The 14,636-nt window shown below is 42.2% G+C and overlaps 1 protein-coding gene across 1 annotated transcript in view; it reads right to left on the reverse strand.

Moving 5' to 3' along the window:
* The window catches only part of LOC309551640 (heme-binding protein 2-like), a 44,612-nt gene extending 37,713 nt beyond the window's left edge, over positions 1-6,899 (reverse strand). Inside the window, exon 1 of the mRNA XM_082252307.1 lies at positions 6,718-6,899. Within this exon, the coding sequence (XP_082108433.1) occupies positions 6,718-6,861 (144 nt within the window). The 5' untranslated portion in view covers positions 6,862-6,899. The remainder of the gene's footprint in view (positions 1-6,717) is intronic.
* Between the last annotated feature and the right edge of the window lie 7,737 nt (positions 6,900-14,636).

Consider the following 14,636-nt stretch of genomic DNA (forward strand, 5'->3'; position numbering starts at 1 on the left):
GTCAAAATATGCAACTTTCTCTTGGGATTTGAAGTATGGAAGTGTTTCTAGTAGGGGGCAGTTCAGCCCCTGTTCTTTCATTAGGGCTGTTACTATTGAAGCCCTTACCAGTGGTTAATGTCAAAAAATAAACATGGTTATAGAATAATTTTTGATAAACAAATATGTTACCGATATATATCTCCTGGTTTCACCAGGAACATCTTTGTACCTTAGTGAAATATGCTTTTATATCTGTATTTTTTAAAATATATAATTTCTGTCTTTGTTGTGTTGTTTTTTCATTTCAGGCAATTAGAATTCTCATGTAATTGCGGACCGATCCTGTGGGGGCAGTGTGGGTAAGCATGGAGGTCGGCCTCATCAGTGAGATATGTGCGGCCAGATAGGCCGCAGGTCAGTCCCGCCCCTTCCGGGCGGAACTTCCTGTGGCACCTGAGCGGACTGCGGAGGCACTTCCGGCCTCTGTATAGTCTGCATACACCCGTGACTAAGCCGAGAGCCTCGCCGGGGTGTCCCCGCGCTAGCTCTCGAGCGATGTCCGGTGGGAGTGGCCGGGGCGGTGACGTCCGTTTGACGAACCACCCGGGATCCATGCTACTTAAGGGCGTCATTTACAAGCCCTAATATGGTGGAGGTTCCCCATCCGGTGAGGACTGTGCCGAAGCTGGGAACAGCGTGGCAAGGGGTAAGCTTTATATGGCCAGTATTAATACTGTAACATTACACTTTTATGATATCCGGGAATTCACCTTAACCTTACTGTGCTTAACAGCCGACATACAAGCAGAGGAGACACGCTCCCTACATTTAGGCTCTGGTCCTTCCTGAGTTTGGTGAGCATTGCTAAGGTGTCTGTGTATGTTTGGAACTTTTGTACTGCATAGCGATCTATCATTTTGGGTGGCACTCTATATATATTTACTACCTATGTTTATTCTAAGTACGCTTTGCATGTACTCATCTTGGACCTCATGTAGCAACTGCTTATCTATATATAACCCTGGTCACCCCCCTACTATCATAGAGGAGGGTGGGCCGGATACGAAAATTGATTACACACACATATTCACATATGTGTGTGAAAGCAAATCAATATACATGATATATATTTTACTATAGGGGTAGCCCATATACGAATGGGTAAACTCTGTATGTTGGTGTATAATCGTTTATAAACGCATGGCACCTGTCTTCTCTTACGGTCCAGAATGACTATGTGTCTTTTCTGTTACCCCCCCGTTTAGGGCAGATATTCTATGGGCTCTATAGGTACTTACACACTCTTATAACAAGCATGAGGCACACTAACTTTACCATTTTAGAACACTTGAGCTTATGGTTTGGCATTTCTATGGGCTTTCCCCTAAAGTGATATCATAGAATTAAAACGCTTACTACTCTGAGAAACATTGTTTTTCTGCTCTCATCCACCCAGATATGAGACATGGAGTGACTACCCTCACTACTATGTCACTATACATTGCCTTTCTGAGCTTCCCAAAACGCACAGTCCTCCTCGTTAAAGAATTCTCTATGGAAATTGAGATATGTGCCTGATTACTATATGTACAGGTATGTATACATTTTTCTGTCCATTTACCAGGTATATAAATAGAATATACATGCTTATACTATAACTACAGCATGGATCCCCACATATACTCACTATTGGCAACCTCCGTTCTTTCCCCTAAACTCCTCTAGTGTCTGAATGCAACTCAAGACCCAATGTTATATTGTGTTGATATTGCAAAAATAGAAGGACTTATCTGAGATGTGTAAGACGATTATATGTAACTAAAAGGAAAGATAAATGATATACAATTGTAATTATAACATACTGAAAATAAGGTAACACATATATGTAATCTATCTAAATATTGTTATTTCTTACACAGACAAAAGAAATGATATGCTCCAGATGAAGCTTTTTTGTCTAAGAAAGCGAAAAGAGCAAAGGTCATATATTACATGGTGAATGTTAACTTATATTTTCAGTCGACCCTGCTGACCGGCACCATACTGCTTGGGTGTCCGTCGGCGGTTCTTCTGATAACAAGCAATACGTTTCCAAGGATTATATGACTACTAATGATCTTGTACTTTGAACTGTATGTAAACCGACTTTTATAAGTTCTATGCACTGTGACATTGTACAACATAGACCATTGTTATGTGGTCTCACTGTGTCCTTAATACACAATCATTTGCCTGTATTTTTCTATGATTTTAAAATATTTAGTTTTGTATTGAATAAAAGAAATCTTTTTAACAAAACTTTTGTGCCCGAAATCTCTGTTTCCCAATCCTTCCAAGTGTAATTGACCTCCCAAGGCGTTTAACTCGCAGGCAAGCCCCCTTCCGGGGGGGGGGGGGGGCTATGTCACGGCCAACCTAGCGCGGAGCCGAGGTCCGTGCACACTCGCTGGCCAGACTTGGGTGACCACTGGATCTAGATTATCCAGCCCATTGCTCATTCTAGCAGTTGATTGTAGACCTCGCAGGAAAAAATTTATCGAAAAAGAAACATTTCCCAGGACCAGAGATCCCAGCATGGAACTAGGTCCGTACTCCTGACTAGGCAAAAAAAAAACTGAGTACCTATAGCAGAGAGAGGGAGTATACCCCCTGGGACCAGTTAAAGTATTGCAGTGTTAAATAGCAATCTCATGAAGAGGATAAAACCTTCTGGAGCTGAAGTGGTTAAAGAAGCTGACTCTGATGTTGTTGGGAAGAGGATTCCGGTGTTTTGTAACATAACAGGGGAACACCCTGTCCCCCATGTATTGTAGATGGTTTTAAAGAGGAAGTAAACTCTTCCTGTTTTTTTTTTTCATTTTTTTTTTCCCCTGCAAAGTAAATGCATAAGGTGCTAGTATGCATCGCACATTATGCGACACTCACCTGCAAACAAAGCCTGCGTTGTTCCCGCTGGTGGCCGCATCCATCTTCGTCTGTCTTCCTTTCGGGTTTGCTGACTCCGACTGTATTATTGGCCGGAGTCACGTAAAGTCACTCCTGTGGATGTGCGCGGGAACCGTCGGTCACGGCACAGGGCTCTGAAGAAACGGCACGGGTGGGCGTTTCTTCAGAGCGCATGCGCCGATTACGTCATCGGCTGCATGCAATGTAAATATCTCCTAAACGGTGCAAATTTTGGAGATATTTACAGTACCTTTAGGTAAGCCTTATTATCCGCTTTACGACCGCCCGCCGCAGTTATACTGCAGCAGGCAGCCACTCCTGGGCAAACCGATTTAGCTATACGTCGGTCGCGCACAGGAGGCTAGGGGGCGAGCGCGCGCCGCCAGAAGCACGCTTCCGCTTCCGCCCCCGCTCGTCAGCGGGGAAGCCGATGCAGCTCCGATTGCCGCCTAACACCCGCGATCATTCCCTGCTGAGAGAGAAGAACGGTCAGCTGTTGTAAACACGGCTGACCGTTCTTCTCCCTGGAATGATCATAGAGCCCCTGTGATCCTTCTATATAGGAATTTCACAAGCCACTCCCCCCCACAGTTAGAATCACTCCCCTAGGCTCACATTTAACCCCTTGATCACCCACACTGTTAACCCCTTCCCTGCCAGTGTCATCATTACAGTTAGGCTACGTTTCCACTAATGCGCCTACAAAGTCGTGTGATTTCAAGTGCGACTTTGTAGTGCAACTTGTTTTCGACTACTTCTGGGGACTTCAGTCCGACTACCTTCTATGAGGGACAAGTCGCACTGAAGTCGTCCAAAAGTAGTGCAAAAACCTTTTCTCAAGGCGCTGCGTCTTGAGTCGCAGCAGTTAGAATGGTCCTAATTGAAATTAATAGGTTTTGACTTGTCATGCGACTTGACATGTGTCAAGACGCACAACAAGTCGCACTAGTGGAGACGGGGCCTAACAGTGCATATTTTTAGCACTGATTACTGTAGTAATGTCACTGGTCCCCCCAAAAGTGTCAAGAATGTCAGTCAGGGGTCCGATCTGTCCGCCGCAATGTCGCAGTCCTGCAAAAAATCACGGATCACCGCCATTACTAGTAAAAAAAAATATATATATATAAAAATTACATAAACCTTTCCCGTAGTTAGTAGACGCAATAACTTTTGCGCAAAGCAATCAAAATACGCTTTTTTTTTTTTTAATTCTTTGTTGTGTAATTGACGGTTGTTTGTGTCCTGTTTTTCTACTTGAGAAACATTGCAATTTTTTTTTACCAAAAACATGTAGCAGAAAACAAATTGGCCTAAAATGTTAAAACATTTTGATTTTTACATTTTTTTTGGGGAATGTTGTATAGAAAAATGTGAAAAATATTGTTTTTTTTTTTCCAGAATTGTGGCTCTTTTTTGTTTATAGCGCAAAAAATAAAAATCGCACAGGTGATCAAATACTACCAGAAGAAAGCTCTATTTGAGGAAAAAAAAAGGACATCCATTGTATTTTGGTACAGCGTCGCACAAACCGCGCAATTATCCGTTAAATTAACGCAGTGCCGAATCGCAAAATATGGCCTGGTCAGGAAGGGGGCCAATCCTTCTGGTCCAGAAGTGGTTAAAGGCTTACCTATAGGTAAAAGTTCTCAAGGTGGGTTTACAAACACTTTAAAACCCCGTACACACGCAACGAATTTCCGCCGACCGGTCGTCCGTCTTTTGTCCAGAGTGGTGTCTGTTGATTGGATTGTGCCTAGATTGCACACGAATTTTCCCGCACGACAGAATTCTACTTCAGAAGTGATGTCATGTGTTGGTTTGCTTTCTTTGTGTTCTTTCATCTCTGAGCATGCCCAGTCTTGCTCTTAAGATTTTTCCCCATCGAAATCTGTACTGACTGCACAAAAATCGGACATGTTTTGACGGAGGACAAAAATTTTATAGCCTGCACACCAGATTTTTTTCGGCCGAAAAGTCGGAGTCGGTTGTCGGAAGTATTATACTAACAAGCCGAAAATCGGCAGATCGGTCGTCGGACGAAAGTTCCAGGCTGAATTTCGACTCGTGTGTACGAGGCTTAACCACTTAAGCCCCAGAAGATTTTACCCCCTTCCTGACCAGGGGGTTTTTTGCGATTTTTTTTACTGCGTGAGTTTGACGGACAATTGCGCGGTCGTGCGACGCTGTACCTTAACGACTTTCATGTCCTTTTTTTCCCACAAACAGAGCTTTCTTTTGGTGGTATTTGATCACCTGTGCGATTTTTTGATCATGCGCTATAAACAAAAAAAGAGCGTAATTTTTGCAAAAATAACAATATTTTTCACTTTTTTTTATATGAAATTCCCCCCAAAAAAAATGTAAAAATCAAAATTTTTTAACATTTTCGGCCAAATTGTTTTACGCTACATATGTTTGGTAAAAAAAATCGCAAAAAGTGTATTTTGATTGGTTTGCGCAAAAGTTATCGCGTTTACTAACAAAGGGAAAGATTTTTGTAATTTTTGGTGTTTTTTTTTTTAACGAGTAATGGCGGCGATCTGCAATTTTTTTGCGGTACTGCGACATTGCGGCGGATAGATCGGACCCTTGACTGACATTTTTGACACTTTTGGGGGTACCAGTGACATTACTGCAGTTATCAGTGCTATATATATGCACTGTTACTGCAAAAATGACACTGGCAGGGAAGGGGTTAACTGTATTGGACAGGGAGGGGTTAAGTGTGTCCTAGGGGCGTGCTTCTAACTGTAGGGGGACAGGTCTCCTAGTGTAAAAACAAAGATCAATGGTTCTACATAGTAGAACCGTCTGATCTTCATTTTTACACAGGGGAGAATGACAGGCGGCTTGTTTACATAAGCCGCTCTGTCTTTCTCCCGCTGTACCGGCGATCGTAGTGTGACCGTCGGACATCGGGTCCGCCGGTCACACGCCCGCACTCCTCTGTGAACGAGCCGAGGCGGGCGCGCACTCGCCCGCTATTGGCTCTAAAAGGAGTGACAGGCGAGCGACATAGACCTACGTCACTCTGCCTGGACGGGGCTGACTGCCGCAGTAAATATACTGTGAGCAGTCGGCAACCAGTTAAGGGACACACAGAAGACCAAAATTGAAGGAGGGAAGGTTCAGAGGTTGGGGAAGGGGGGTAGGTTAATGACAGTTCACACAGATGACGGAGTGCTGAGCCATATAGGTGAGCGTGAGGATTTGGAAATCAATGCAAAACTTGATAGGCAAACAGTGTTAAGTGAAGAACTCAAGGATAGGAGTAAAATGATCGCTTGCAATAGACCTATCAGGATTCTGGCAGCTTCACATTACTGTAATCTGTATAGTGTAGAACTAGGAGCCCCAGCAAGTAGAGCATTATAGTAGTCAAGTCAGGACAACTTAAATTTATTGATCAGCTTTTCAACTACAGTGTATGATAACATAGGGTGTAGTTGAACAATGTTTCTCAAGTAGAAAAACAGGACACAAACAACCGTCAATTACACAACAAAGAATTAAAAAAAAAAAAAAATCTAAAAAAAAAAAAAAAGATTTTTTTTTCCAAGCTAATTTCACCTACGCAGTTTCAAAGTTTCTACAATTGCGAAATTGGTAATTGTTTTTATTTAGACGTGTGTATCCCTTAGAAAAAAAATATTTAAATCAAATAAAATGGTATTTTGGAAAAAAAAAAATTGTGACATTTACAATTCTAAGTAGTTTATTGTTACCATCACTCCTCTGGTTTTTTTTTTATATAATAAATAAAAATAAAAAATAAAATGTCAGACTTACATTGTATCTCTTCAGCACTTGATATCTGGGACATTCATTTGAGCCACAAAATGGTGGTAAGCCTTCAATTCTATTGTCTTCAGCTATCACTTCCAGGCCACACAGGGAGAACAAGCAGAGAACAAGCAGACACATGCAAGCCATGTCTACCGTCAGAAAGTCCAGAGATTACTAAGGGGGAGGGTTCGCAGACTTGCTTATATATGCTGGATGCTGGGGAGGGACTGAAACTCCTCGCTACAATGAGAGGCACGTCTTTATTCTAATTTCAGTTTTCACTTTTAGGCTCCATTCGTACTATTGCATTTTCAGATGTGACTTGAGTCCCACGGAATCGCATAACAATAGAAATCACACTGATTTCAACTGTCCCCTTTTACATCAATGCAACCTAGCACGGAGCAATTTTGGAGAAGGTTCCTGTACTACTCTGGTGCAATTCCAGCATGATTTTGGTCCCAAAGAATATGCAGACCACATCCACGTTGCACTACATAATCGCACTAAAAATGTGATCACAATCAGATCGCAGCAGTATGAACTGAGCCCTAGGGCTAGTTCACACCACAAAAATGTCCTCCAGATCCATTCCAGGATGCGTTTCTGCATGGGCAATGCTGACGCATTTCCAGTTGCGGTCCAAATTTTTTCAAGTGTAATGGAGTCTGGTGCATTTTTGCTGCGTTCCGGTGTGTTTTTTATGCGTTGTACAATTCTGTGCAGGAAAAATGCAGCATGTTCTACTTTCTTTTTCTGGAACCGGAACCCCTTTTTACCTGCAAGCACTGGTGTGAACTATGCCATTGAAAACCATGTAACCTACTTTCTATGCGTTTTGGATTCAGAAAAAAAGCACTAGAACGCATGTGGCCTGAACTAGCCCTTAGGCTTCATCTAACACTTGCACTTTTGTGGTTAACTTTTCTAAATGCAGGAGAATTTCTTTGGAAAGTATAAACTACTTTTATGCCTCCAAGGTCTATTTTTTCTACATTTAGAAGTTTCCGCTTTAAGGGCCAGTTCACACCACATGCAGTTCTGTGCATTTTTTTCTGCTTCCAAAATGCATGGATAGTAGGTTATGTGGTTTTCAATGGCATTGTTCACATGAGTGCGGTCAGTTCCAGTGCTTTCCAGTTCCAGCAAAAAAAGTAGAACATGCTGCATTTTTTTCTGCACTGGACTGTAGTGGAACGCAGTAAAATGTATCAAAAATGCACTGGAACGCACCTAAATGCACCAAAAATGCACTGGAACGCACCTAAATGCACCAAAAATGCACTGGAATGCACCTAAATGCACTAGAACAGACATGTGAAAAGAAGGGGAAAAGATGCACTGGACTGCATCAAAAACGCACCAAGAACGCATCAAAAACACACATGCAAAAAAGCATATGGACGAGACCCGGACTGTGTTTCTATGGTGTGAACTGGTCCTTAAGCTGGTTTAACTGCGTTTACCTGCATTGACACGCTCTTACATCAGTACAGCCACCTTTAGGGTTTCTGATCAGATTTTTGATGCACAAAATTCTACAGTATTTTCTCAAACCACAGCTATATTGAATGGCTCTAATGGCCCGTACACACGATCCGAAAATCGGACGAAAATTAACGCTTGTGAAAGGATCGGACGATAATCGGATCGTTAGTACACAGCTTACGAGAGGCGATCACGACAGTTCACCCGATATTATCCGGTCGTGCAAGCATAAAAATTTTGATCGTATTATAACACATCGTACGATAATCGTATTATCAGTATGCTGTTCGTCCGAAAAAAATGGTGAGCAGTAGACAGCGCATGAGCAGTAGACATCATTTTCCCCTCACACGCTATAGCGTGGTTACGCATACCGGAAGCTAAGAATTATCGTCCGAGAAAATTCGTATCGTGAGTAACCTCTCCCGTTAAGCGAATATTATTGAGAGCTGCTAGAATACGAAAAATAACGGATGGAACGTCGCCCGATTTTCGGATCGTGTGTACTGGGCATTAGAGTCAGTTCACAACACATGCAGTCCAGTGCGTTTTTTTTTTCTGTATGGATAGTAGGTTAAATGGTTTTTAATGGCATAGTTCATATCACTGCAGTCAGTTCCAGTGAGTTCCAGTTCCAGAAAAAAAAAATTGTACATGATGCATTTTCTTTCTGCACTGAACTGTCCTGGAACGTGGTAAAACGCATCAAAAACTCACCGGAATGCATCAAAAACATGCATGCAGAATACCATCTGGAGTGCATTCGAACTGCGTTTCTATGGTGTGAACTGGAGCTTTATGCAGCTAAATGTTTAGTCTGAATGGTACTATGGAGAAATTACCAGCATTTATGTGCGTTTAGAAATGTGCTCTAAGGGCTGGTTTACACCAGAACATGGTGCTGGTAAGGTGCGTTCCGTGCATGATTCCCGCACCGTGTTCAAAATGCACTGCCTTTGCGATCTGCTGCGGGTGCCAATACATTGTTAATGGCACCCCAAACATCAATCGCAAATCCAGTACATCAGCGGCCAACAGGTCGCATAGTACTGCTGTACCATGCAATTTGATGCAGGGTGTTTTTCCTTTTTTTTGTGCATTCCGGTGTGGCGATTTGCAGCCCATTTAATTTAACGATTGCAAAATTGCACTGCAGGGGACTGCACAGGAATCGCAAAGGAACACGGAATGCGCTCCTGTGTGGTTCTGGTGTTAATTGGCCCTAAACGTATATAAGTACAGGTTTGGTACTACAGGTGTTAATGGGGCATTAGAAGGGGGTCATTTACACGGTCTCAGAGGCCTTGACAGCATGCAAGAGGTGTTTGTTTATGTGTATAGGAGGATGGGGAGCAGTCTATAGGCAGCCTATGTTATGGGCCATACACACTATAAGATTTTCTGAAGACTTTTTCCTTTAGGCTCCATTCACACTGCCGCGACTTGTCGGGCGACTTGTCAGCCTGACAAGTCGCGGTCCATTGACCGCTACAGGACCCGTTCTAATAGGAGCGACACAAGTCGCTCCGACTTAGAAAAAGGGTCCTGTACTACTTCGGGGCGACCTGGAGGCGACTTGCATTGACTTCCATTATGTGAAATCCGTGCAAGTCGCGCCGAAGTTGCGGTGCACCGGACTTCACAGGTCGCCCCCGAAGTCGTGCAGGAGTCGTGTGGCTTCTGTGTGAATGCGGTCTTAGACTTACCAAAACCATATAATATGAGGTCAAACCTAAACACTTTCAATGTGTATGCAATCTGGCAGGCCCTTGCACTACATAGAAAAGGTAAATCTGAAGGAAAAAGTCTTCAGAAAATCTTATAGTGTGTATGGCCCTTAAGTCAATGGAGACACAGTGGCTGTATAGACTCAGCCGCACATCTGAGTTTGACAGGTGTGCAGAAACGGTTGCATGGCCCTGAGCACAGTGTGTGGATGAGGGGGAGATTATGACATCCATGCCCAACCTTTACACCTCATCCAATCAGAGTATTTCTTGTATTCATTAAAAAGAACACAGGGGAATTCGAGAATGGCAGCAGTTCCAACAAGTGATACAAAGCTCCCAACTTTTGAACTTGAGAATGAGCAGGCATCCCAACCAGCAAAAACTCATTTCAGGGAGGTGGCACTCCGCGCCGCCGCCGCCCTCCGCACTAATTTAACACAACTAGAGGATGATCAAATGAAATAGAATCAGTATACAGAGGTTTATAGAGAGGAGTATATAGTGTAATGTATAGAGTATATAGAGAGGAGTATATAGTGTCCTGTATATAGTTTATATAGAGGAGTATATAGTGTCCTGTATACAGTATATATATAGAGGAGTATATAGTGTCCTGTATACAGTATATAGAGAGGAGTATATAGTGTCCTGTATACAGTATATGGAGATGAGTATATAGTGCCCTGTATACAGTTTATATAGAGGAGTATATAGTGTCCTGTATACAGTATATATAGAGGAGTATATAGTGTCCTGTATACAGTATATAGAGAGGAGTATATAGTGTCCTGTATACAGTATATGGAGATGAGTATATAGTGCCCTGTATACAGTTTATATAGAGGAGTATATAGTGTCCTGTATACAGTATATAGAGAGGAGTATATAGTGTCCTGTGTACAGTATATAGAGAGGAGCATATAGTGTCCTGTATACAGTATATAGAGAGGAGCATATAGTGTCCTGTATACAGTATATAGAGAGGAGCATATAGTGTCCTGTATACAGTATATAGAGAGGAGTATATAGTTTCCTGTATACAATATATAGAGAGGAGTATATAGTGTCCTGTATACAGTATATAGAGTATGAGCATATAGTGTCCTGTATACAGTATATAGAGTATGAGCATATAGTGTCCTGTATACAGTATATAGAGAGGAGTATATTGGGTCAAGTACAGCGTGCACACAATCATTTAGAAAATTACTTCCAATACATATGGTTTTGTATACACTGAAACTAGCTAGAGAGTTTATAGAGGATTAGGAAGGAGCTGAGGAACCTGGGATGGAACCAGAGAATAAGTACTGCAGTACGTGGCACATATAGCAGCAAATGATTGTCAGGGTCAAGTTGCCCCTAACAGTAGGAGCATAGTTGCCAACATTTAAAAAAAAAATTCCAGGGACACTTTGCAGCACAGCTATCAATTACCACACCCACTTCCCTGAAGCTCCGCCCACTCTGCATAATTAATCTCACCTATTTATCCGATTATAGAGTCTACTCAATATAGAGAGAATTACAGGAGATTAAAAAAGGAATTTCAAATTTAAGGCCACAGTAGCAAAGTTGGAATAAAGTCTCCCATTCAGCTGCACTACTTCTGCGTAACATTTATGGGCAGCCCGATTAACGGGCGCTTCCAGGGACAATATAAATTACCTGGGACAGGTTCCTATTTGCAGGGACTGTCCCAGGAAAAAAGGGACAGTTGGCAAGTATGTAGGAGTGTCCTAAAGAGGGATGATTAAACAGAAGCTGAGCCTTGTTGCTGTATACAATGCATCATTGCTTGAAGAAATGTACATCAGAAGGAAATCTTATCTCAAATGTCAGAAATATGCAACATACCACTTAGGGTTCATTCACACTAGTGGTTGTAGGGGTCGTAAAACCGTGGCTTAACCACAAGGTTTTACCACCTTGCCCAGTGCTCCCCCTTTAGCTGCAGAGACAGAAGCGGGGGGTGATGTATTGGTGCTCACTACTGCCCTCTGACCACAACCCACACAAGTGAATAGGGACGCTCTGCAAAGCACTATATTTTCAAATCGTACCACACCAAACCACATAACACTGTAGTACCATGTGGTTTAGTGGCCGCTAACATGCTGCCATTAACAATTAATGGCATCCATATGCGTCTCACATGAGCAGCATGGTTGCATGCAGTGTGGGAAATGCACACAGAACGCCTCTTTCCTGCACTGGGTTCCAGTGAGAATCAACCCTTATGGGCCATACACACTATAAGATTTTCTGAAGACTTTTTCCTTTAGACTTACCAAAACCATATAATATGAGGTCAAACCTAAACACTTTCAATTTGTATGCAATCTGGCAGGCCCTTGCACTACATAGAAAGGGTAAATCTGAAGGAAATCTAACCACAAAAGTTGGATAGTTTGTATCCAGCTTTAGGAAAGAGGGAAGGATCACTATGGTATTTGGAAGAAAGGAAAGAGGGATAACTATGGTACATGGAAGAAAGAAAGGAAGGAGGGGTCAACATGGTACATGGAAGGGAGGAAGGATCACTATGGTACATGGAAGGCAGAAAGGATCACTGTGACACATGAAAGGCAGGAAGGAAAGATTACTATGGCACATGGAAGGCAGGAAGTAAGGATCACTATGACACCTGGAAGGCAGGAAAAATCACTAAAGCACATGGAAGGCGGCAAGGAATGATCACAATTGCATATGGAAAGACAGGAAGGAAGGATCACTATGACACATGGAAGGCAGGAAGGATCACTAAGGCATATGGAAGGCAGGAAGGATCACTAAGGCATATGGAAGGCAGGAAGGATCACTATGACTCCTGAAAATGCAGGTAGAATCACTATGGCATAGGGAGAACATAAAGGATCACTATGACACCTGGAAGGCAGGAAGAATCAATATGGCACATGAAAGGCAGAAAGGAAGGAGCACTATGGCATATGGAAGGCAGTAACAAAGGATTACTATGACACCTGGAAGGCAGTAAGGAAGGATCACTATGGCATATGGAAGGCAGGAAGACTCACTGACACCTGGATGGCAGAAAGAATCACTTTGGCACATGGAAGGCAGGAACACTATGGGACGTGAAAGGAAGAGAGAGCACACTCAGCCCAGGCTCAGGCAGACATTAGGATCACTTGCTGCTTTAAAATCCCACACAACCCCTTCCCAGCACAGATTGGCTGCACTAAAAAGATAAAAGGTTCCTGTGAGCTACCTCTTAATACCAGATTTTTAAAATGCCGCAAGCACTTCACTTCTCATTAAAAGTGTAATCAAACTAAAATATAAAATAGTGTTGCGCAAAATAAAAATCCTTTTAGATAAGAATGTATATGTGATGTAATTAGACTTATAAAAATATTGTATAATCCTTAAATAAATAATTAGGCAGATATATACTGTATATGTGTTCAAGTGATAAAATAAATCCCTAAATATCCTCGCCAGTGTTAAATCATATTGCATATAAATGACAATCAGTGATGAAAAAAATCATATGTGACTTGTGAATGATTTAGTATTATAAAACACAATATTTTCTCAATAAAACTGTGTAAATCCTCATAAAAGTGCGCAGTGCCAGAAAAATGGCCAAAGAAAACTTCAATGTGCAAATCACAGTGGTAAGGAATCAAAATACAGTCCAACGTATATAAATTCAAAATTAATAGTAAAAATACAACAGTGTCAAAAATAGATAAATCCAAGTCTTCGTGAATCCGTGCAAATAACAATTAGAGTCTTCTATAAAGTGCTCAAACCACCTGAGGGTGGTAGGTGTTCCCCAAGAGAGTGAGTGACCAGAGTGTCACAGACCACAAAACAACGGTGCGCCCCCTTGTGAGTGGGCGCTCACCTTATATACGATTTAAACAGGCACATATGCAGGGACTCCTTCTTAGGGGTGACCCCTCCAGAGCCTATTACTCCAGCAGCCCGTAGCTCAGATACTGTTTAAACTGACACATATATACAGGGAATCGCTCTTAGAAGTGATCCATCCAAAGCGTGACACTCCAGCAGCAAGTATCAGCGTAGTATATGAAAAAAGAAGCCTCCGATAGTGCTTATAACTCTTTAAGTATTTATTTAATAAAATAAATATCAATTAAACTCACATTTTTCAGTGCATCCATGCACCTTTTCAAACGGCATATATAGTAGTTATATCCAATCATCCAACAAAACCGTGGTGGTAAAGTGGGAGACGCCACGGCCGAATACCTCCTCCTATGCTTGTACAGCCCGACAGTCTCACGAACAGTGAAGCGCTCCGTCTGTCCTTGCCCCTCCCCTACGCGTGACGACACCAGGGACCTCGTGTCTTCCTCAGGGGGATATGATTGGACGGCAGGACGCTTGCTGTTGTTTATATACTGGACGGCGCCATTTTATCGGAGTACAATAGGGATATGCCCTAGATGCTACAGACATGTGTACCTATAGCGTTACACATATCGAAAAGGACGAACAGGAGCTGACTGTCGTGATGGTGTCTCCCTCTTTACCACTGTGGCCATATTAAAAGCAATGCATGTTATATTACCATCCGCCCTGATATTCTCAAGTGGAAACATGCTGTTAAATATTTGCGATGATACAGTATATATATATTAAAAAAAAATGTTTATAAATATATTAAAATCTTCATTATATATGTTCGCAAATTGTTTTATGCTTTAAAAA

Source organism: Pelophylax lessonae (genome assembly GCF_965119305.1).
Source record: "Pelophylax lessonae genome assembly, chromosome: 3".
NCBI lineage: Eukaryota > Metazoa > Chordata > Amphibia > Anura > Ranidae > Pelophylax > Pelophylax lessonae.